Below are 24,454 nucleotides of genomic sequence, written 5' to 3'. Positions count from 1 at the left end.
CCAAATCCCAGCTCTCAATGGCACTGAATGTACTGCACCTGTCCTGACACTGGCCCAGCATTTGTGGGAGAGGGATTTTTCTATAACACTGAATATTGTTGCTGATTTAGGTCTCTTAATATAAAATTTATCCTCTCCTTTAGCAAATTTTGCCTCTCCTATACCCCAAGACTGTCTTATGATGGAAGTGTTGGGGTTTGAGATTCTGCTTCAGAAATGAATAGCTGTTTTAATGGAAGCATTTAGTGTTCTCTACATTTTATAAAATCAGAAAAAGTTATTTAAAATATTGTTTCTGTAAAAGCAGCTTCAAAGTAGCCATTGCAGTGTTCCTTTCCTTGGTTTTATATTGCCTGTGTTCCTGCTGAATATGTGATAAACACTTTAAAATTCTGTAGAAAATAATTTGGAAAAAGTATTAGATTTACATTCAGCATGAATTTAGTCTCATATTAATGATGTGCTGCCAGCTATTCAGATGACATTTATAAAAGAAGTAAATGCCATTGGCTTAGTGCCGGAAAAACTGGAAGTAAGAGCGAGGAGAAAATGTGTGTCTCCCCTGAGGAGTAACAAAATAAAACATGGCTCAGCTCCAAAGAGGTTTCTAAGTGTGAGGCAAGGAGCAGAACCCAGGCAGGGGGGATGCAGGAGAAGGATTTTGGGATCCAGCTGTGTCAGGCACACCTGGATCAGGCACAGCCCCATGGGGCACTCACTGCTGCTCCAGCTGAGGGTGGGAGGTGGGAAATAGGGCACAGGGACAAGCAGGGGATGTGGTCACAGCCTCACTCAGCTGAGAGAGGCACTGCCTTGCCTTGCCAAGCCCTGCACAGATGTTTTATGACATCTGAGAAAACATTGCTGGGAAAAAAAATGTTTTATGTGGCCCAGACTGGTTTTAATGCATTCAATTTCATGCAAGGAGGAGTATGACTCTTGCTAGCTTAAAAAATAGGGTTGCAAGCCCTTTGAAGCATTTTTTCCCCACCACTTTTTTTTTTTTTCATCAGAAGAAAGGCTTTGTATTCTGTGAAAGGCACAGGAGCCTGCTGGACAAAATGGAAAACTCCCCACATTAGGATATTTCAAAAGCAATGCTGCAATGATCAATAAATGAGAGAACTGGGGCAGAAAATGGATTGCAGGTCAGAAAAAAAAGAATGCGAAAGGAAGGCAAACAGGAATAAAAAAGGAACCTGGACTTTTGCTGGTTAAACCAAATTTCAAACATACACATAACCTATAAACACATAAAAATGTGTTTGTACATCAGAATGGAGAATGTGACTTCTGCTATTTATCTTGAAGAAGAACAGCAGCAGCAGTGCAGGTTTGTCCACTCTTCAGCACCAGCAGATGTGGTCACCATTAATCATCTGGCAGAAATGAAGTACAAGGAGGTGACCCTCACAGCCCACAGACACACAGAAGTCTCCTGCCTTAAAAACAATCAAAAATCAGACTGGAAATGCTCAGAAATACAAAACCAGTGGTCCTGGGAAAAATAAAGTAAATCACAGGTATATTTCACTTTATTTATTTGTTCTTCATTTTGATAGCACATCTCAAATTACACTTGGTAATGAGATCTTACAAATCTTTCCCCTGCTCTGGGACAAAAAGCAAAAACCACTCATGCATAAGGTATTGAATGCATTCACATCAAGTATGTTGTATGTTGGGCTTTTGAACATCATAAATATGAGAACATTAAACCAACTGGTATTGGAATTTTTTAACAATATCATTGTTACAGATCATAGCAGCTTAAAAGGTTTAACTCAAGTTTACCTGCTTCCAGTATTTTTATTTTAAAAGTTTCTACTACAGTTTGGTAAGAGATTAAAAAATATAGAGGCCCAAATATTACAAAATAATGTTTTAAAGAGGAAATATTTCTATTTAATTTGTAAGTGTTAAAACTCACAAGGGCCTTTCTGCTTTGACTGGGAATGCAGTTCTGAAATTACTTAGATGAAGGTTATGAAATTCTTACTTGTGATTTTTATGCATCATGAAACCTCTTGAAAGAGGCCAGGGCTTCCAGAAATGTTGAACACCCATCCTTTAAGAGGTCCTCAGCCAAGGAGACAGAATCTCCATCTATTCCTGCAAATAGTAGGCCAAAATATGGGGGACTCACTAATATAGTTCTCAAGTCTATGAAAGCAGGATAAGAATGAGTATAGATTCTGTTATGCAAGTTGATTTTGCTTTTTTTTTTAAAAGCTGTCTTCTGAATGCTTTGATAGCCATCAGGAACAAGATGTTTTGCAATAGAGGGATAGGGTTTAATCGTAGAAGGGGAAGAAAAGCTACCTACAAAAGCCAAGATCATGATAAGAAAACAAATTTATTGAACATCTTCTCTGAAAAGACTCTACCATGCACAGGTGAAATATTGCTACAAACACTTGCTCTGATCCTACATCATGTCCTAAACTGCTTTGTGAAATAACCAAGGGATGAAGGTGCAAGATGAACGCAAGGAAACACCTGGGGATGTGCGAAAACCCAGGAACAAATCCAGGTGTTGTAATACGGATTAATCTTAATCCCTTGCTACCAGGGATCTGCTTTCTGTAACCCTGAGTCAGCTCCTAGGAGTTTGTAGCAACACAGCTGGAAACAACCCTAAACTTTCAATGTGGGACTTGGGGACTGCGTGCAAAGGAGACCAAAGCACAGGAGGAGGAAAGCTGGGCTGGGACTAACTCAGTTCAAGGGTTACACTGAATTTAAAAAGACAGCTCTCTGGCTTTCTAGAGCTGGAACTCAGACCTCTTTTTTTGCATGTTGTAGGATCCCTCAGGTATCTCTGCAGCTCTCAGGTATTAAACCACATGGCTGCAAGATCAAAGTAGTCCAGATGCTTTGACAGAAGTAGTTAACAGTGTGCATCACATCCACGTGGTGCTGAGATCCCGGCCATCGCACCAGGCTGCTGACGGCTTCGTAAACACGTCCACTCCAGTTATAAACTTACTTATTTCTTGTGCCAAGACTTCAGTGTGCATCAGTGCATGAAGGAAATTTACAACCCACTCCAGGAATATATATATATATATATATATATATATATGTATATATATTCCAGCTCTCCCTTTCAATTTAGTTAAAAAAAAAAAACAGCAGCAATTATATTTTAGATTCGTAACAGATATGTATAACTTAGGTATAAACAAACATTGAGCTAAAGCTTTGCAGAAAACTCTCAGGAAAACTAAATATTAGAAGATTTTTAGGAATATTAGCCATTTTATTCCAGTACCACAGTTATACTATGATATATAATCATAGTATATCTACATATTATACTCATGACAGTGAGCAGATATAAATTTTATCTTTTCTGACATGGGTTTACTCTTTAAGCAGGAAATTCAGGAAGAAGCCTGTTATAACTCAGTACAGTGATTTTTTTTTTCTTTTTTTACTTTAAAGTCAGGTAAATGTAGTTGTCTCCATATAAAGGGAAAGGACTCTGGGGCAGAGTAGTAACTTGTCTTTTGAATGAATATAACTTTGGTTGCTGTCTCTTCAAAGCACACAATCTATGAAGTTGTATTTATGGGGAAAAGGGGGAAAGGGTTTAAATCCAGATAAAAAGTTTTAATTCCTCTGCAGTGTTAATTGGGTTTCTTGATCAAAATCTATTCTGATTCAGATTGTCATTTGGTTGCTCTAATTCCACCAAGTCTTTGTAAATGCTAAATGGAAGAAGAATCTGGGCCACTGCTGAAAAAGCTTTGCCTTGTGATCTCTGTGTGAACTATGCTGGGAATGAGTTTTGGCCTGCATGACTGAGCTGACATCCAGGCCTTGTCTCATTAATGGTTTTTCTTAATACACACAACCACGTTAAAACCTGGTGTTTCCAGGAAGCAGTGATTCAGCAAAGCCATTCTCCTATTTAATTTAAATCCCAGTGAAAGGGGACTGCTCTGTATATGTTTTAAATGTCAGAAGGCAGTTTGATCTATCAGAACCTGCTGGGGTTTTTTGAAGAACTTTTCAGAATCCTGCTGTAAGGAATGCTTTAATAAATAGCCTTTGTCATGATCTCCAAGGGCTAAGAAGCCTCACCTTAGGGTTCCTGAACCAGGACAGAGGGGAGCAAACTGCTCAGCAGGATCCAAGCCCAGCAGCATCCCTGATGTGGGACAGGCTGCTCTGAGCCAGCTCTTGGAGAAGGATGGAAAGTCAAAAGCCACGGGAGCTGCTGAGTGCCTGCAGTCACATTCCCATCGTGTGCTACACCTACGCCTGAGAATTCAGCTTCACAGCTCCATTGTGAGGTAGGAAATTACTGCCTCCCTTGCAGAAGTGGGGTGTAAGGAGATGACCTTGTTCTCCTGGGGATCCACAGGAAGTCTGTGGTAAGGCTGAGGATGAATTTAATCTCCCACTCTCTCCTCTGTTCCTATGGGCTTTTGACACCACCTTCATTTTGGCAAGCTGCGAGCAGCCTGGACAACAGATAGTCACAAAGTAGTTTCTCTCCTCTGTCCTGCCTGTCTGAACTTTACAGACTGGCTCAAACTGCACAGACTTGCTGCCCAGTAGTGAGATCATCTTACCTAGAGCAGTCTACAAGACAGACAAAGCTCAGCTGCAAAGCTCAGAATTAAATCTTCTGTATAGACTGGAGCCCACTTGTATTTGCTTGCCTTCCTCCTTTCACGAAGCAGGAAATACAATAAAAACTATAAACACAAAAGAAAAGTCAATGAACAAAAACTTCTACTATTAATTACAAACATTAGTGCAAACCACACAGCAGACTATTTGTAGTTAGGTCAGTATTTTCTGTAAGTAGATCATACAACTGAGGCTTTAAACACAGGTAAAGTCACATTCTTTAGCCAAATAAGTAGTCAGCTTTGAAGGTCACTCACACAGGAAAGTGGGATTCTGCTGCTACACATAATATTTTATCTATTTGTGTGTATGCTATCATACTTTATATTGAAAATATCTTTAGTCCTGTACCTTTTAAAAATATATTTATTGAAAGGTAGTAAATACCAAATTCCAAAGCTGAATTACATGTTTAGCTAAGACTCATCTAGCATCATTTTAACTGCCTAGAAGAGCTTTTTCAAAAAATATTTTTAAAAATTTAAATGAGCTGTTTGTCTATGGCAAAAAGCCAACACCTAAATCCATGCTTGTCATTCAAATTCATGGCCCTGCTGCCCAAGGCTATCACTGTGACATCAGATGCTTAACACTGCTGTAAACTAGCTCACATTTTTACATATTCAGAAGTAGATGTAGATCTTAGGATTTATCTCACATCACTTCAAAGCCAGGGCCTTTGTACCTAATTTAGAGTCAAAGCTTGAAAGTTGCAGCCAGGGAAAAATCTTGCAGGAATCCTGATCTCCCTTCTCAACACGTGTTCATGTTTGGCAGTAGTCATCTGGGACAAAGTGGAAAAAAGAGTGGTTTGGAAAAAAAATACTGCTCGAAATTCTTTACTGGGCAAGGCCAATGGAGCTAGAAAATGCTGCAGTTGGTGGTCTGCAGCTGAAGAGTGAAGTCAGAATTCAGAAAAGTGCACTTTTTGATTGTTTACTCTTCCGCCAGAACAGCCACCGCAGCCACGCGCCCACCCTTCACAGGTTCTCATCCAGCCACTTGATGTAGCTGTTCCTGGTCTGCACGCCGGCCGAGAAATCCGTGGGCCACACGGTGAAGATCATGCAGCCGTGGAAGCAGTCGTGGAAGTGGTCGAGGGTGACGGGCACGCCGGCGCGCTCCAGGCGCGCGGCGTACATGGCGCCGTCGTCGCGCAGCACGTCGTTCTCGCAGGTCAGCATGTAGGTGCGCGGCTGCCGCGCCAGCGTGGCGTCGTCCGCCAGCAGCGGCACCGCCCGCACGTCCAGCAGCGCCGGCAGCCGCTCCACGATGGCCGCCGTGCCCGTGCTCTGCACCACGGGCTTGTAGTTCTTCTTGAAGGAGGGAGGCAGCAGGGAGGTCCAGTTGAGGCGCGCGCGGAAGGACAGGGCCCGGCCCACGTTGAGCGCGGTGTGGTTGTTGATGAGCAGCTCGTGAGCCAGGTCGTAGTTGCCGTTGATGTAATCGATCCAGTAGTTGATCATGACGTAGCGAGGGAGCACGGGCATGTTCATGTTCTGCTGGTAGGAGGGTGTGTTGAAGTCAAAGGCCTGGAGGACTGGGTAAATCAAGGCCTGCAGTTTCGGTCTGACAGGCAAATCCTCATCTTTGCTAAGCTGTGCGAAAAACACAGGATGGAATTAAGGTTATGAAGAAGGTAAACATGTATCAATGTCGAACTTCAGGAGAGCAAACATTCATTTGACAGTTTTAGAATGAATTCTGCTCTTATATAGGTAATGTGGTTGTTTTGCCTGAAGTATATTCCTGATCTTTTTCTCCTCTCGTAAGGTGGCCATTCAGGCAGATCCAGCATCCTGTTCCCACCAGAAACCAGTGACACGAGTTTATTGAAGGAGTAAGAAGAAAAAAATGTGTAAAGTGGCATTTCTCTAACACAATGCCCAGCTGAACAGCAGGATTTCCTGAATCAAAGGAGCTACTCTTGCTTTTAAGAGCTTTTAATGGATTTTTCTTCCATGAATTGATCTAATTGTGTTTTTTTAGCCAATGCAGATTGCTGGCATCCACAATTTCTTCTAGCAAAGACTCACCTGGTGCAGAAGCACCTCCCTGAGTCTGACTTCACCTGCATTTGATTTAAGTCTACCAATTACAAATTTAGTGCCTCCTGATTGCCTTACTGGAATAGTCAGCAAACTCTTTGTTTCATCTCCTACACAAGATAGCCAGTGCCCCATCGTGTCTCATCTGGTTTAAAAAGAATTATGCATCAGGAAATCGAATTAGGAATGCTCTTTCCAAAACGTGGTGCTATCATGTTTATCAGTCCTCAATATTGAAGTTTTTATTGTAATTGTCTCTTATTAATTTTTCCACCCTAATTCAATATTGCAAGGTTGTCATGATAATTAGTTGTCTGGACATGGTATCTGCTTTCTTATCACTAATGGTTATAGAAATATGTTAGTAATAATAATATTTCATTCAACCGTGAAAAATATTACTTGCCTCAGGTCTCCTTTAAACTCTTTACTAGATCAAGTTCAGATTACATTTAAACTGCAGATACACATAAGAAATTTCCTTAAAAGTGCAAAATGCTACAGGAAAACAATTTAACAGAAGAATTAAGCTCCATTTACTGTATATTTTGTCCTTCATTTGTATTTGAAAGAAATAAAAGCATATTCCCAGAGACAATTATCTAAAAATAGGTAACTGTATTAAGAAATTATGACTACTTGGAAAAACAAGGAGTTCACCAGCAAAATAGGTTAAAAAAAGTAATTTATCTACTTGCTCTTAAACTCTGGTCCATAACAACTTGTGACTGTAACAACACATCACAACCTATGTGATTCATATAGTGACTGAGTCACTTTACAGAAGGAAAATTAACAGATGCTGGCTTTCTACCATTCTGTTTTCAGGCGTGGCACATCACCTTGTGATGGTGCACCACAAGCACCAACAGCCTCTCTGGGCTGGAGTGCAACACACAACACTCAGTGGATGTTACCTGCTGGCACACAGCAGCTGCCAAATTCCCTCCTGCACTGTCCCCAGAGATTGCAATTCGACTGGGGTCCACTGAATACTCAGCCAAGACATCAGGCTGCAGGAAATGCTTTGTTGCACGAAGAGCATCGTGGTACTGCTCGGGGAAGCACACCTCGGGCACCAGCCTGTATCTGCACAAGGAAAGGGATGAGAACCAATTCTTACCTCTGCCTTATTGTACTGGTGTTATTGTACCTCTCCTTTAGGATTTACAGGTGATAGCAGATAACCCTTACTGGAAATAAGTATTTCATTAGGACAAATAGTACAGAAGAAGTAGGAGGTGTGTAATACATATGTAAGACCTAATCTTATAATTAATGTTCTAATTTGGAAAAATGAAAATGAACCTACTAAACGTGAATAATACCAAGATAGTATAAAATTGTGCAGCACTTTCCTAGAATTTACAATGGAGGATTTCATCATGCATTGTAAAAATCAATAGTTAAGACACCCTTGGCAAGAGAGTCATTCCACCCTGCCTGGTTTTGATCCAAATTCCCACCTTAACAAGGATGAGGGTGAGTAAATCATACATACCCAACACATTCCTGTTTGGCTGAGCCAAATGCCTAAGCACTTCTGCTTCCCAAATTTTTACTGATGTCAGGAGAGAATAAACCTTGCTATCCCTCTGTGCCATGAAATGAACAATAGCCAAGAAATTAAGCAATGCCAATTTTCTCCAGTGCAACAGATGCCATAATTCCTTTCCTGTATCAAGGAGAGGAACAGAAATACACCCATTGGGCAGGTGGGAGATGGAGGCACAGAAAGCAAACAGCTGCCAGGAAGATGCAGCAGCTGAACCCCACACATGATGCTTCCTCAGCTTCTAAATAACAGGAGAAATCTGTTTGTATTTACTGAATAATCTGATATCCAAGAGTTGTTACTGGGCCTTATGGTACAAAGCGAAGTTTTCAGCTTTTCAAACTACAGATTTTACACTTTCTCAGCAGAGCCTAGCCAACCAAAATTCAGTCTCTGACTCAAAACATCTTTAGATTGTAAGCTAAAGAAGTTTCATATGCAGAATAAATTTTAAACTTAGAATTCCAACTTTCAAACTCCAATTTTGACCTGATGTCAGAAAGCAATCTGTATCTTGTATAGACAGGAATCTGAGGGTGTCCTTTGGGAGCTCCTTGCAAAACAGTAAACTAGATTAACAGTAAAATAGATTGTGAAAGTGAGATGTGCAATCAGACCAACAAGGCATCCAATTAGACTTGGCTAATTGAATACACACCCCTTGATTGAAGGATGCAATGATTAAGGAAAAGAGGTAATAGTGACTCAGAGCAATAGACAGAATGACACCAGCATAAATCAGAAAAGGAATAATAAGAAACTTTTCAATATTGTGATTGCTGCTTGTCTGGAATAACCAACAGCTGCTTTTGTAGTTTTCCTTGTTTCTAATAATAAAAAAACAAAACAGTAAGAAAAAATAAACCCACCCCCCCAATCCTTTAAAGTACACTATAATAAGCATTAAATGAGTAACATCAACTCCATATAATTAAGTTGCAATTAGATCCCAAAGCTTGGTATGTAATGAACTGCAGGTGGGAAACTTGAGTAATTTTATCAAGTGTTTGGGTTTAAAAAAGCAAATATTGAAGTTGACAATAAAGATGGGAACAGTACCAATCAAGCTGGAGTCGTCAAGGTAATGTATTTAGCTAATCAAGAGGTTTGTTTGCCTTGGAATTGTTCAACATGTTAAAAAAGCAGCCCTGCTTCTCTATTGTCTGGCAGTCTTCTGCTCTTGAAGGAAGCACAAGGCTTAAAAGAGAGGACTGGAACAGTGGGAGATTGCAAGAGCAGCAGGAAACTGCCAGACCTCAGAGTGTATTCTAAAATTATTAGAAAACAAATGAATTTCTGATACTACTCCAATTTGTTTTAATTTTAAAAGAATAAAGGTATCAGGCTAGTACAGAAAATTACTGTCCAAGTTACAGCCTTATAGAGAAGCCACTATGGAAGGAGAAGCTAAAGAACTGTGTTACAGATTTCTAATACCTTAAAACCACTTGATCAGTTTTAGATTACTCACTCAACAGAGACAACAACAGCGTTCAGAGATTCAGCCATGATTCTGCAGAGATTGTTGTAAAGGCTTGTTCCTGGAAGAGAAGGACATGGTGTTGGGGACAGTGAGTCAATAGTCACAAAGCTGTCATTAAGCTTTCTCAGAAAACAAACAGCTATCACACACATAGAATCCATCAGATTTTACTACCAAATTAAATGATAAATGAGATCAGCCCACAACTGCTCAAGTACCAAATCCATACTCCTTCCAGCAGAAGGAAGGTAATTCATCACAATTTCAGAATCCTGCAGTCTAATGCCTTTCCTCATCTATTTGTTGGTGACTTCAGACACGTCATTTCACCCACCTATCACAATTTTCTCAGTTGGCCAAAATCTAAGGCACATAGTGGTCTGGGGGCATTTATATCCAGAGAGGGTTACTGCTGTGAGTCACTCTCTGGTTCATTTTATTATAGCATGCATTGCTTTAATTCAAATGAGTTGCCCTATTAATGTCAGCTAAGCTACTCATTTAAGGGAGGATTAATCACAGCTATCCTATTTATGAGAGGACTGATTATCTTTAATTTTGTTCCTTTCTGGTTACTTAATTGTTGGTTCCCAGTACTATAAAATATACTAGGACATGAAACGTTTTCTAAAGTATCCAATCTTAGAAATTAACATTTAGGTGTAGCAATTGTGTCATTAACTTCTGCACCTTGGACTCAGGCATACATCTGACAAAGCCAGCTATAATCATCCTGACAAAGTGCAGCAATTTAATATAAACTTTTGCACCACAAGAGTCATATGCAAACTATTACAGAATAAATGATGCAGGCAGGAGGTTAACAAATATATTTAGGCAGGTCTAAGAAAATCCATCTCAAAGCAGAATTCCTCTGTAGGAAGAGGAGTAAAATGTTTAACTGCTACAGGACAAAGAGACTGGAATTTCCAAAGGCATGTGAAGGCCACATTTTAAAGTTATTTAGGAACCTAAATCATGGTCTAAATGACTTGTACATCCAGAGTCCAAATGCAATCAGTACAGTCTGTGTTTTGTATCATTTGGTAAAAATCCACTGATGTTCTTTGTCTGTAGAGGAAGCTGCAGAATCAGGGCTTTATGGACTACAGGATGTCATAGGAACAATGGGGAAGGAAAAGGGAGATCTGGATCTCAGAGCAGCCACAGGAGCCACAAACCCTTTGTGTCCCAAGGCTGTTTTCCTCCTGTAGAAGCAATCAGTGGTTACCTTATCAGTGCCTATAGCTGTACCTCACTTCCCCATCATGTTTGTGGTTTCCAGGTTAATGGAGTAAACAGCATTGTACATTTCAAGGTAATTATGCTAGTGATGGTTGTAGTCCCTATGGAAGAACCCAAAGAGGAACAAACCTCTACCTGTTTCCCTCACACTCCTCCTGTCTGTGCTCAGCAGTGTGTATTCCCAGGTAGGTGTTATTTAAGAACCAAACATTAGCAAGGCTGTTGCATGCAGTGTAGATCAGCTCCGTCTTCTGCTAATTATTCTCTGAAAATGGGGCAAACCCACGTAATTTCCTTCTATGTAGCCACTGGAACCTGATCACCAAGAACTGGTTTTTGCATATTACCTCAGAAAGTGAGGGACTGGCCTAAGCAGCCCACCCAGGCATGACAGAAATTTAATCAATAAGCTATTTTTCCCTCTTAGGATGTAAAAAAATTAACCTTTTAGTCTTTTTACAGCTCACATGCAGATAAGAGATGCACTTCTGCTGTGTGTTCATGATATTTTTCTGTCTCTCTCCTTAGACTTGATGCACGAGAGTGGAGACAGTCACTACTGAATTCAGGTACATCTTAGCAAAACTGCCATTCCTGGCAGGAAAACGAGCTTGTGGCTTTTCCTGCTAGGAGAAAAGCAGACTGAAATGCTATTTAATTACTGTCAGACACCTACTTGCACTTGCCAAGGCCCAGCCCCCTCCGTGGATGTAAACAACGCTGCGCTTGAGGCTTTCATCTCCCTTGGCAGGAGGTTCAAACACTCTCACTTCCACGCCATCAAAAACTGCATCCGTGATTTTAATGTCTTCAGAGGAGACAGACTTCAGCTTGTCAAAGGTGCAAATCAAATAATTCAGAACTATCAGGTGATGGCTGAGTCTCAGATAGTGAATCAGGTGACACTAGTAGGGGGAAAAGAAGAAAGGAAATTTCTGTTACTTCAGAGCATATCATACTCTACCCACATTGATGTGTAATACAACCGCATTCAAAGGGCAGGTCCTACATGATTCTTTTACAATATTCACTGGAAAATGAAATTTTATCAAGAACCTCTAATGTTTTTAAAGCTGTATTAAAACAAAAAGCTGCCCATAGAAGATTTTCTGTGGAAAAATAAAATTAAACTATAAGCACTTCGTGGATCACAGCCATGAACAAACACTCGGATCCTCTGAAAGACACCTTGGAAGGGAACAACCCTCATGTTCCACTAGGGGGGACCTATGAAGCTCCTCAGACTGGTACCACCAGAGGGCAATAGTACACAGGCAATGTTTTTTGGTGGAAAAGTATCAAAAATGCAGATTATTTCTCTTGTTCCACTGCAAAGCATAAGTCTTTCTACTTCCAAATTAAGAAAAGTTCCCAAGGGCTGCAAAGAAATTTGGAAACGGGAAACGTCTTAAAGGAATATAATGGTGTTTTTTGGCTTGTGCTGTGTTTAGCCTGCAGAACTGGGAAGGATCTGAAACACCAGTCAAGAACAACAGTAGGTTAATGACACCTTTTACCAACCCCAGAGACTCAAGTGTGTTACTTTTTTACGTGACTAAAACACTATGAAATTGAAGAATGATCTGATCTTTCTGTCTCCTTATGGTAAAAGTAGACAGATTTTATCCCCTTCAGTTATCCAGGACTTTTATTTCAGTTTATTTAAAAAATTTTGCCCTGACTCAATTAGAAACTTGTTTCTCTCAGCAAACACTACTGGGATTCAAGGCACTCCTCCACTTTGAAATGGTCACGACCTGCTCCCCACACATGACCTGCTCACTATGTGTAGTGCATACCTGTTCCCATGCCCTGGATGGTGCACAGGGGTGGCAAAAGGGCAGCCAAAGGACCACAGGGACTACAGTGCCCAGAGTGACCATTTCAAAGGGAAAAGTAGTGGAGGTCTTTCCCCTTTGAGCTCAGAAACTGGATAACCAGTGAGGCCTTTTGTACAAGTTTCTCAGGCAAGGCAATGGAGTTAAAATTAACACATATATTTAACATATATCCGTAGGAACACTGCCACCAGGAAAACTGTCAGCTGGGACCTTTTATTTTACGTCCAGGTACCAAATACTTGGAACAAGAAGAGGTGTCCTGTTGTACAGGGCTTTTCTACACATGCCCACTTTGCAGTGTGAATTCTGCCAGTCCCACTAGTGCAGTGTAATCTGCTACAAAGAATTCAAGATGCTGACACAGAGTGAGCACGGGTCACCCAGGTACTGGTTGAACCACGTTCACCTGCTGAAGAACAGATAGTTGCCAGTTTAATCTGAACAAAATCTGCACACACACCCCTCTCCAGAATAAAAGCAAGCTTTGAAGCACTCAGCATTCTCTCTTCCAAAGAAGATCTTACAGCCACAATCTCTTACATGTATTTTTTTTCTCTGTCCTAATTAGTTTGAATGTTAAAAAAAAATTGAAGTATTTGCTTTCATCCAGGTTCTGTACAGGAAAGGCCCTGCACAGCTCTCACTGCAGACTGCTGTAGAAAAAAAGACAAATTTGATATATAAACCCCTCCAAACTTTACACCAAATACAATGGGCTGTTATGTGACCTGGGAGAGAAATACATTTCCAAAACAAGAATTAAAAAAAAGTACTTTATTTTCTTGCTTTAACCTGTGCTAACATCACCCTGCTGAGATGGTTTGGCAGGAATGCAAATTTTAAACTGTTTGCTGGTTTTTGGATGGGACAAATTTCTTCAAACTGCAAGTCTTTTTCTCTGGGAGAAGAAACACAAAATATCCACCTGGCAGGAAGAAATGCTGAATTCTCAAGGCTATTTGCATCTCCGAGTTTCAGCCCATGTTTTTCTCCCACCATTACTTAAAATTCCCACAGGAGACCCCAGGACTAGTTTGAAATCTGAAGAGCAATACATCTATTAATAATCTGGCACACAACTTGTTTGGCTGCCACTGATGTAACCACATGAAGGTCTGATCCTCTCTGTGCCCTGTGGAAGTTCCCAGGGGAGGTAACCACTGCGGAGCAGTCTTAAAAATACTGCTCAAGAAAAGAATGTTTTTGTAGATTTTATTTAGCCTGGCTGTGCTGCAATAGACATCTCGTTTTTGTTTTCTCCCACTTTAGTTTGCATTCTCTGTAGACAAGATTACCACATGTTCCCTGCAGTCAGGAATGTTTTGTTTTCAAGGCTAGTTAGGGGTATTTACCAAGAAGTGTTTTGCCCTGTTCTTCAAACCACAAAGAACCCTGCCCATCTGCAGCCTACCATGCCCTTTTTTCATGCCTATTGCTCCTAGAATAGACCACGCTTTCCAAGAATCCAGAAACCTGGAAGAGATGCTTTCCACATCAGCACACAGAGGCAACAGTCCTAATTATTTATCAGGCATAGGTAGTTTTTCTGCCAAGCATTTATCAGATAGATTCTTTGTTAGTCAATCTGCCTAATCAGCCTATTGGCTGGTTATTTACAAGGCATCAGGATTGCACTTTTTGCTGGCAAAGAGCCAGTCTTGTCCAAAGTTCTCACAAATAAATTTCTTCCCATCTTCTCTCTAAATATTAAAAAAATACCTATCATATCTTAGCAATTTGTACTAATACTCCTGGCAGAAGATGTGGTTGGCCAACTCTCCTCTAGGAGTACCTTGCCACTCAAAGGACAGCCCTGCCCATCCTGATGCCCGTTCTTCCCTGGCACCTTTCTTGTGGTGCCCCCGGAAGCCTTGGAGCATGATCTTGCTGCACCAGTTAAATACAAACGCAGCAGAGCCAGAGGAACACCAAACTTCAGTCATGTCACCTTCCTGATAGCCCAAGGCAGGAAGGAGGAGCAGGAGAAAGGATGCCAGCTCTTTTGGCAGCAGCTGGATCCCCCTGAATCTGGGATAAACCTGGAACAGCTTGTCTTATGTGAGCAATACTGGGTTTGATCTTTGCTGGTAGCTGTATTTTTACCACCCTGCCAGTTACAACCTGCAGGGCTGCTGCAGGTTATAAAATGTAACACTTCAAAATATTTGGGGATTATGTGTATGTGTGGATGAGAAGATGAAGAGAAGAGAAGAGAAGAGAAGAGAAGAGAAGAGAAGAGAAGAGAAGAGAAGAGAAGAGAAGAGAAGAGAAGAGAAGAGAAGAGAAGAGAATGTTCTCTGCTTAAAAGGGAGAGCAGACAGTGCTGCAATACTAAAAGCTAGCAGGAAGGAAGAGAAAGCATAAGGAAAAGGGGGAAGAGTAAAGAGACTACAGGAAAGAAAGAGGAGATAGTATAAAAATAAAAAGCCTGTGGGCAACTGGCCCAGAACTGCCATGCTAGCTACAGGCATAAGCACATTGCTCGCTCTGGGTCACAGCTGCAAGTTTTTCCACTGCAGCAAAATCTCCTTTTATTTTGCCAGGACATTCCCATGACTCAGATTTTAAGGTAAGGACCATGAAGGCACTCCCAAGGGACTGAACTGTTCAAGACTGGCAGTTTCCTTCTGGTAAACTCTTTGATGTGGGGTACCAGGTACTGAAAGATTTAATTGATGTAGGAGAAATTTTTCAGTAAATCAAGAAAGGAGTCAGGGCAGAATGAACAAAGTACTGCACCAGTGAGGCACCATTACTTCACCTTTAACCACCAATATCTGTCCCTGAATTACACGGATTCTTCTACCGGCTCCTCAGCTGATAATGTAATGAAGAAACTCACATCCCTCAAGGACTTGAATTCCATTCTCATCATCTGCTCTCTATTGCAAAAAAGTAACCCAAAAGTTTTTGTTGCAAATGTCCAGTAACCTCTAACTGCACTCAGCACACTGGGACTCTCTGTCCTCAGATGACTTCCTGGGCTAAGCCTGGCTCTGCCCTTTAGCACGGAATGATTGCGACAGGTCAGGAGGCAGAAAGGCACAAAGGCACCACCCTCCAGAGGCATCAGCTGCTGCCTCCAGTGCCCTCCCAGAGGGCAGAACCAAGGTCCTGCACCGACCTTTCAGACTCTGGGGGCACCAGGAACTGGGCAAACAGCTAAGGCTCTTTTCACATCCAGAACTACTTGGGAGCCAGCCAAATCTCACTCATGACTCAACTGAGTAATGATGCTGGAACTGCCAGGCTGAACTGTCTAAAACTCAACTTCCTACCTTAAAAGACACAGACACTATAGTCAGTTCTGGCATTGCTTTGAAAAGGACACTTTCTATAAACATTACAGGCCAAAATGCCAACGACAATGTCTGTAGTCTGTAACAAATTAGTGAAAAATAAACATGATCATTTTCACATTTAGCTGTATGTGGAACAGATTGTTTTGGGTGCATCTTGAGCAATTTACCCTGTTTAAGGGTGATTTTACAAAAAGATTTCTCAATGCAAGTGTCTTGTTGCCCAGTAAAGAACATGTCTTTTTAATACTATTAGATAAGACAATTTTCAAACACAAGTGCTCTTAGTTTTATGAATTTCCTTTAGAAATAAAAAGAAACCAGGAAGACTGCTTTTTCAGTTTATTAATTAGAAACAAAATCTAATTATGTTTTAATGTAAGATTTTGCTCATGTACCTATTCAATCATGATGATCTGCTTTTATAGCAACATAAGTTACCTGTTCCTGCAAGCAGGACTTACAGTGTGGTTCAGTTTCTGCTCAGGTGCCAGTGCTGTGAGACCTACCTTCCATAACTAAAAACCTGTTTTACTGTAAATCAATTCTAAGACTGTTCTTGCATCCAGAACCATCAACAACTTACTGCACTGCCTACAACTATGACTTACATCTGTCCAGAAGTTACACACTCTGAAATATGTGGGTAGAGAGAAATTAAAATGTTAGAAAGAATGTCAACTGTTTTCTTTACTCCTGAATGTTGATATCCCATGGTTCATTTTATTCCAGAAGTGAGTGGAGAAGAAGCACAAAGGAAACACTTGGCTGATGAGAAGTTTTCTGCCCTGTACAGCTGCCTGCCTTCTTCCATATACATCTATCTGATGGCCCCTATGCCAACCTATTTTTCCTTCCAAACCTTTGCTAACAGCTGTCCGAATTCCAAAAAAATTCCTCTTTCCTTGCCATGCACCAGAATAGCAAGTGTCTTGATAGTGGTGTTCAGAAATAACTTATTTCAAAGGACTTGAATAAACATGTGCTGCTCTCTTTCCTCTTCTGAGGGAGAGTGGTTAGAGGAAGAAGTCAAAATGCCTGTTATCAATACTGCTGTTACAGCATAATTATGAATTGTTGCTCTAGACACTTGTAAATAGACACCCACTGAAAAAATGATGTTAAATCTATGGCTCAATCCTGTAATTAACTTTCTGTGGCTTCCCAAATTTCAGTGAAGCTGAGTTCTGATGTACCTGTATATATATATGTATGTATGTATACAAGTTTTTAATTTCTAATCTCAAATTGTGTTATATCAGTTTCGTGTAAAAATGTTACCATGCTCCATTTTGAGACAGGTGATGGGCAAATTACCCTTTCTTAGGTAAGCATTTTCACATCAATTCATTAATATCATTCAAGTCTCAGTTTCTCTGTTTTCTTTCCAGAGCAGCACAGGGCATTAGAGAGGGCACAGGAACAAGGCTCTGGAAAGTCATCTCAGTTTTCAGCTCCTTCACTGGAATTTTTGTGACCTCAGATAAGCACTCCAGCTCTCCCTACCTCTGTTCCTCCCAGTTTAAGACTTAAACTGATACTTTAGTAGTATCAGTTCCCTTCTGTAGTACGTTTTGAAACCTGCTTAAAGAAACTGCCCTATAAACGCTACACACGTTTTAAACCACCTGATTATATGTGAGTGTTGGATTCTCACACTGAGCCAGGGACTGACTCAGTCCCAAGCTTGTAAAGAAATTTATAGCTGCATGGGACAAAACTCTACATGCAAATGTAAAAACCTTATCATTAGTACACTGGAAGCCAGTGACAGCCCTATTGTGTTTTATTCACAGTGATTATTAATGCACTGAGCAAATAAACACATTATGCCTAATAAGAAATGGTCACACTTAATCATCAGAATCTTAACAAATCCATTTCAAAATAAGCAAAAGACAATTAATTTATTTGAAGCACATTAAGTTTGTGAGGAAAAAATACATTTCAGAGATTTTAAAATTAGAAAGGTATTTCTGTCAGCTATCAGACCTATAAAGCAAAGTAATAAACAGCAAGCTGAAATACATTCAGAAGTGGGTGAAAGTTCAGCAGTCCCACCGAGAGAAATGTTAAACCATTTGGCCTTGAAATAGCTGATAGAGAAAGAAAGAGGAAGCTGACCTCTGGAAAAGGACATACACTTTATTTTATATATATATATATACATACACAAAAGCTGCCTAACAAAGTACATACACAAGCTTAACTTTTACAATTCTACCTTTGGTTCACAAGAGTTCCTTCCTAATGACAGTCCTTTATTCCCAACTGTGCTGCCTCAGTGTTAGAAAGACTTCTGAACCCTTGGAAAGCACCTTCTCTTTCTCTCCAGCAACCAGCGCCCCAAGGCTCACCTCTGTATGGCTGGGGCACCTCTAACAACTCACCTCCTTCATGCTTCTGGGTAAAACTCACTTGTCCCTTTGCTTTTTGCAAGTGATGTTACAGGGACTGTTACTTGCTTAGTGGTTTTTCTCACTACTGAAGTTTTTATTTCTAAGGCCAGAGATGTATACAACTAAGAAATGCCCACTTTCCCCTAACAAAGTCTTCCCTGCCTCAGAGAGTGGGGCAGATGTGGGCACCTCAGTCCTGCCACTAGCCTGCTCCAGCTGGCACCCACCAGGCTTGGTCCTGACAGCTCCTCCTGGGATTATGACCTCTAGAATATCTCAAAAAGAGATACTCCTCAGCCTCCAAGCTAGAGGCACCAGAATACATCTACAACCCAACATACCACATAAACAAACTGAATGTTTAGCTGAGGCAGCAGCAATATACATATACATAGCCACAGTCATACCATTTTCTAAAGTTAGGTCTCCTTGAGCCAGCAGTTCTGGCCTTGATTCAGGTGATCCTGGACAAACCATGACACTGTGTTTTGCAGGCACCATGGCCCTTCTGTCCCTACCTACCAATGAATTTGGGCGAGCTGAGCACCTGCAGTTCAGTCATTTGAGTTAAAACATGGAGCAAGTGAATGTCAAGCCATAGATTTTCCTGCAGAATTTAAACTATTGCATAATTTTCCTCTCATACAGGAGGACATACAAGTGACCAGGTTTTATCTGTAAAGCAAACAGGTTTTATCATTTCTACCTAGAGGCATGCCTTGATTCAGCTATACAATTGGACCATAAGATGTCCCAGGGAATCAGATGAGTGATCCATTTAGTCCCAGCCTCTGTCTCCAAAGGTGACAACCAGAGAAGCTATTCAGACAGAATATACAAGTTTGGACACTGTATGGGGTTCATTGTCTTCATGCTTCCCACTACTCACCATTACTGCATTAAGAATGTAGCAGGTACGTTCCCACCTAGTCCATTTATGAGCCCTCTGTCCACTAACTCATTAAATCCTTTTTTGAAGGGATCGTCATCTGCTCAAAATACAAGCTTTTGCACATTTCAAAACAATCCAGTAAACTGAAATTTAAATCAAAACAACTTTCAATTTTCACATACACTCTGCCTTACATCAGTCCTGTCTATAACTGATCAGTCCTTGTGAAAGACTGGATAATATTAGAAGAAAACAAACTTCAGAGATGAAGTCATTATCAGAAAATTTGCCATCTCTTTTCTGTTTCATGTCAGCATAAAAACGCTGGCAGAAAATAAGGGAGAAATCATTAAGTGACAACTGCTCTGTGACAAAAAGCAAGCATCCAGAGAGTTTTCTTTAGTAACAAGACTCCAAATCAAGACAGTTTAACATTTGAAAGAGCTTCCACTGTCCTCTTTCCCTAAGGCACAGGGATCAGATTAAACACACTAATTCTTTTTTCCTGACCAAGAGCCGGCAATTCGCACATCAGTGAGGCTGTGCCAGGAGCCCCGGGCAGCGCTGGCAGCCGGCGGCTCCGAGCGGCGCTCGCCGGACGGACGGACGGACGGACGGACGGACAGAGGCGACACCCGGGGCTGTCCTGCGCGGCGCTGCCGCTGTCGCAGTCACAGAGGGACATGAGCCCGCTTCCCCTCCTGCATGCGGGATCACCCGGTGCTGCGGGACCGGCCCAGCTCCGGCCCGCCGCACACGCGATGTCACCGACTCGGGCGCTCCCCAGCCACAAGGCAGCCCGGGGGGCCGGGCCGGGAGGGCTGTGCGGGGGCCGCTCCCGCTGCGCCGATGCCCCGGGCCGGCACCGTTACCGCGCTCCCGACCGCCTCCGGTGCCGGTGCGGGGGCTGTCCGCCAGCCTCCCCAGCGCCGGGGTGCCGGGGCCGCCTTACCGTCTGCTGCACCGCCCGGAAGGTGGCATCCAGCAGCATCAGCTTCCAGGGGTCGGACACGGCGCCGGGCAGCGGCAGGTACACATAGTAGGCGGACAGGGCGGCCAGCGCCGGCAGCAGCAGCCAGGCGGCCCGCATCGCCTCCTCCGCGCCGTGTGCGGCCGCCTCGCCGCGCTCCCCGCGGGGCGCGCACCGCCCCCGGGCCGGCCTCCCCCGGAGGAAGTCCCGGCGCTTCCTCCCGGGCCGCCGGCCGTGTGCCCGGCCCGAGCCGAGCCCAGAGCCCGCCCGGCGCCGCCCCGCGGAGCCGCCGCGCCCGCCCCGTGGAACCGCCGCGCCCGCCCCGCGGAGCCGCCGCGCCCCGCGGCCGGGCGTGCTCGGGGACCGCCGCCCCGGAGCGTCGCACCCGCCCGGGGCTGCCCGGGCCGGGCGCGGGGCCGCGGGGGAAGGGGCTGTGCGGACACACGAGGCGCGGGATGACGGAGCTCCTCCATCGCGCTCTCGGCCAACAAAGGCATCCACATCTGCCGTGCTGCCTCCTGGCACCCCGTACCCACTGCTGGCACCCCATACCCACTGCTGGCACCCCGTGCCTACACCTGACCCCTGTACCCACACCCAAACGTTTTGCCCACCTCAGGCTGAGTGGTTCTATGGGGCTGACCTGGCAGCAGCCAGCCCGACCCACAACCAAACCCCACCAGTTTCACGGAATCGCCGAATGGTTTGGGTTGCAAGGACCTTAAAGACCATCTCATTCCAAACTCCCTGCCATGGACAGGGACACCTTCCACTAGACCAAGCTGCTCCAAGGCCTGTCAGAGCTGGCCTTGATTTTCACATTTAGGGTTGCAGCAGCAGCAGGTGCATGCGGTGGCAGCTCTTTGCCAGCAGAGAACAGGAATATCAATGTTCAGGTAGGGTTGGCCCTTCTCCAATGAGCCCAGAGGCTGAGGAGGTGAGATGAAGGTTGCAACAATGAAGGTTGGATCAATTCAAGTCAGTTAGAGAGGATCTCAGATTCAAGGTGTTTCCAGAAACTCAGGGACACCCTTATTTTACCTGAAGAAACCATACTGCTTCCCATTTAGCACATCACAAAATGATTCCAGAGATATTATTTGTTTAAGGTACGTTTATTTTGTAATTTTGTTTTGAGTGGGAGTTTGTTGGGGTTTTCATTTTTTTACCATGGGTCAGTAACAAATTTTGGTTTAACACAGAAATATTTCTTGTGCCTAAGACAGGAAAAGAATTTAAATAGATTTTTTAAATCAGACTCTAAAGAGTTCAGCCTTTACACAAGTCATTACTTAGTCACAGTCCTATCGTCAGCAAATTAAAATATTTATTTAAATAGCCAGATTTGCGTACATGATGAATCCAATGCAGAAAAAAAAAAGAATGAGCACCAAACTTAACACTGACTATAATTAAAAATGAATTCATAATACTAAAAAGTCACATGGAAATATAAATAGAGTCCTGGAAAGCACAAATTTCCTTTAAAAGTTGACATGAAAACGTAATATAAAAAAAATATGTTTCTACAAATGAAAAGGTCAGTTTTTAGTCAAGCTTTCCTGGAACTGAAGTACCACCTTGCTGATTCTAAAGGTTGCAGAAGAATGTTTCTGGAATAAGCAAGAAAGTCAGCCCCTCAAGCATCTTTAACCTTTTCTAATAACAACAGCAGATGGATTTTCTGTGGTTTTCACAGTCCATTTGGGTAGACTACAGAAGGGAAGAAACAAGCTTTGCCAAGAAAGCAGCACAGGGTAAGTCCCCAAGGTTTCCAGATTTTTATACAAAGTTGTGCCTTTCTGTATTATTTTGTGCTCACACCTTCTCCTTCACCTTGTGCCCTGCTCCCCTGCCTCCCTTGCTCTGCATACCCTGTTCCTTTGCTTTCCCTGCCCCTGCCCCTAAATCCCACACCCAGCATCCTGATTGTAATAATTGGTACCCATCTCTTCAACAAAACTCACTGTTCCCAAACCTCCAGCAAAACTGAGCCCCACTCCTCTCTCAGCTACTTATCTCCACAAAGTAGGGATAAAAAAGGTTGGATGGGATTTTTCTGAGGTTTCTCATGCTTCCACTGACCCCTCACATACATCTGGTGCTTGATCTCTCCCCTTCCTCATGTTTTCAAAACTGCTGCTCTGGCTAAACTGAATCAATGGCTCAGTTGATTGAAAAAAAAATTCAGTTGATTTTCAGTTGATTGAAAAAAAAAAACCAAACCAAACCAACAACAAACCACTGTGGTTTGAGACAGATTTGTTTAAAAAAATGTAAAAGAGATAAATGAAACCCCAGGATGCTTGCAAGACATCTCAGGGCCAGCAGTTTACCTCTGTAAACTCACACCCTGACGCCAAGGAAGAGGTGCTGGACCCCAGATTCCTGGGAAAACAGGGCACCAAGGGGGCACCAAGGTCTCCTTGGGCCTCCTGGGGTTCCATCAGCTTTTCCAGTGTGGCCTCCTTGTCCTTTGCCACCGGTATGAGATCCCTGCTCTCACCCAGGCGGCGTGTCAGGATTTATTTAATGATTTAATCTCCTGAAACTCTCTCCCTGTGGGTGTCACTGCTTGAAGAAGGTATTTAACTATAAAACAAATGTTATGCTCTGGGTTACTGATGCCTACTTAACTGGAAGGAAGGGCAGGTTTCAGCTGCATGTTACATTTTACAGAACACAAAATAATGGGTGTTTCTGTTTCGGAGGCCTTTATAAGAAAAGCACTTTGATGTTTAAATGTCAGACAGCTAAAGAATAGTAATTATTTTGTCATCAGTCCTGTATTAATCTTTAGAGAGGATAAGTGCACTTCTTTACCAAAAACCCCACAATTTAACCATTAATACCTAAAATCTGTCTACATTCTGTTCCTGGGACTCCAGATTCACCAGACTAACCAAACTGCTTTATCAGCTTGTAATTCTGGATTTGCAAGTATATTGTAAAAATAGCTAATACAAGTCACTCCCAAATGCACAGGGACCCTCTATTTATGTACTGAATGTTTGGGTATTGATTATAATATTTTTAAAACCTCTATCGGATAAGTGATGCATCTTATTACCTCTTAATCCCCTGTCCAAATAAATATGGTTCTCCTGTCTTTGCAAGCGCAACATTTTATACAGACTTTATTTTTTTTTTAAGATTTTGATGTTAAGTGAAAATTAATGTGCAATCACCAATATCTTTTCCAGAAACAAGTACTATTGACTCCTGTACTGCAGAACTTGTTGCAAAGCTAGGAGAAACCTGGCCCATGGTTCCAGGTGTGGGGGAACCTGGCTGAAAAGGACTTTTATTTAAGAGTGTGCAGTGGAAAATCCAATGAAAGTTGGCCTGGCCTAGAACTGCAAAACGATGGCCCAGGTGGGTACTCAAAGGTGACAAAAGGACCTCAGGTAAGGGTGGATTTTGACTGTAAGTTATCATTCAAATTAGTCAATATGAAATAAAGTAATTGTAGGGCTTGTGTAATTGTGTAATAATTGGACACAAGTGTCAACATTGAAGTGACCTCCTTGTTTTCCAGGCTGTTATTCTGAAATCTTTTCCTCAGGAAAATAGTCCTAATTTCTGTGTACCTCGTCTGCAAAAATCTATATCCATATAAACAACACCCATTATCATTTTCCTATACTTTTCCTATTTCGTTTTTCTTTCAAACCATAAAACGTCAATGGGCGTTTACAGCTGCTGGATCAGTCTTGAAAAAGCCTAAACTGGAAAAACATTGTTGCATAAAAAAAATCAGACAATCTAAGAACTCAATTTGGCAGATATCAGAACATTCTAGAAATAGAAAATATATCTCTGTTTTTACATTGGGAGTTTACATCTGCAGTGAAACATTGTGCTAAATCAGGTTCTAGGATGCTGAACCCCTAAGACAGAATTCCTTTCTGTACCAGTAAGCTTTAATATCAGGGAAAATTAAAAATAAAAGGACAGTTTAAACATTTGGCATAATTTATTTCGGGACTGCTGCCGTGGAGTCAGCTACTTGATTTTCACCTTGACCAGTCGTATTTTCCCGGCAGCTCCTGTTTCTGACGAATTGATTATTCTGAAA

General features: G+C 42.2%; 1 protein-coding gene and 1 long non-coding RNA gene across 2 annotated transcripts; one reads left to right on the top strand and one right to left on the bottom strand.

The window, feature by feature from the left end:
• Positions 1-1,524: 1,524 nt before the first annotated feature.
• NCEH1 (neutral cholesterol ester hydrolase 1) lies at positions 1,525-20,617 on the bottom strand. Its single transcript, XM_036388644.2, has 5 exons — positions 20,359-20,617; positions 11,652-11,880; positions 9,719-9,788; positions 7,610-7,781; positions 1,525-6,242 (listed from the first exon to the last, which is right to left on the bottom strand). The coding sequence occupies exons 1-5, from the start codon at positions 20,494-20,496 to the stop codon at positions 5,625-5,627; spliced, it is 1,227 nt and encodes a 408-aa protein (XP_036244537.1). The 5' UTR covers positions 20,497-20,617; the 3' UTR covers positions 1,525-5,624.
• A 759-nt stretch (positions 20,618-21,376) lies between these two features.
• On the top strand, positions 21,377-22,133 carry LOC118690339 (uncharacterized). The gene is made up of 2 exons (XR_004980765.1): positions 21,377-21,485; positions 21,973-22,133. It is a non-coding gene; the product is annotated as an uncharacterized LOC118690339 (long non-coding RNA).
• Positions 22,134-24,454: the final 2,321 nt, after the last annotated feature.

Source organism: Molothrus ater, chromosome 10, assembly GCF_012460135.2.
Source record: "Molothrus ater isolate BHLD 08-10-18 breed brown headed cowbird chromosome 10, BPBGC_Mater_1.1, whole genome shotgun sequence".
NCBI classification, from domain to species: Eukaryota; Metazoa; Chordata; class Aves; order Passeriformes; family Icteridae; genus Molothrus; species Molothrus ater.
This window is presented reverse-complemented; position numbering and strand designations above follow the sequence as displayed.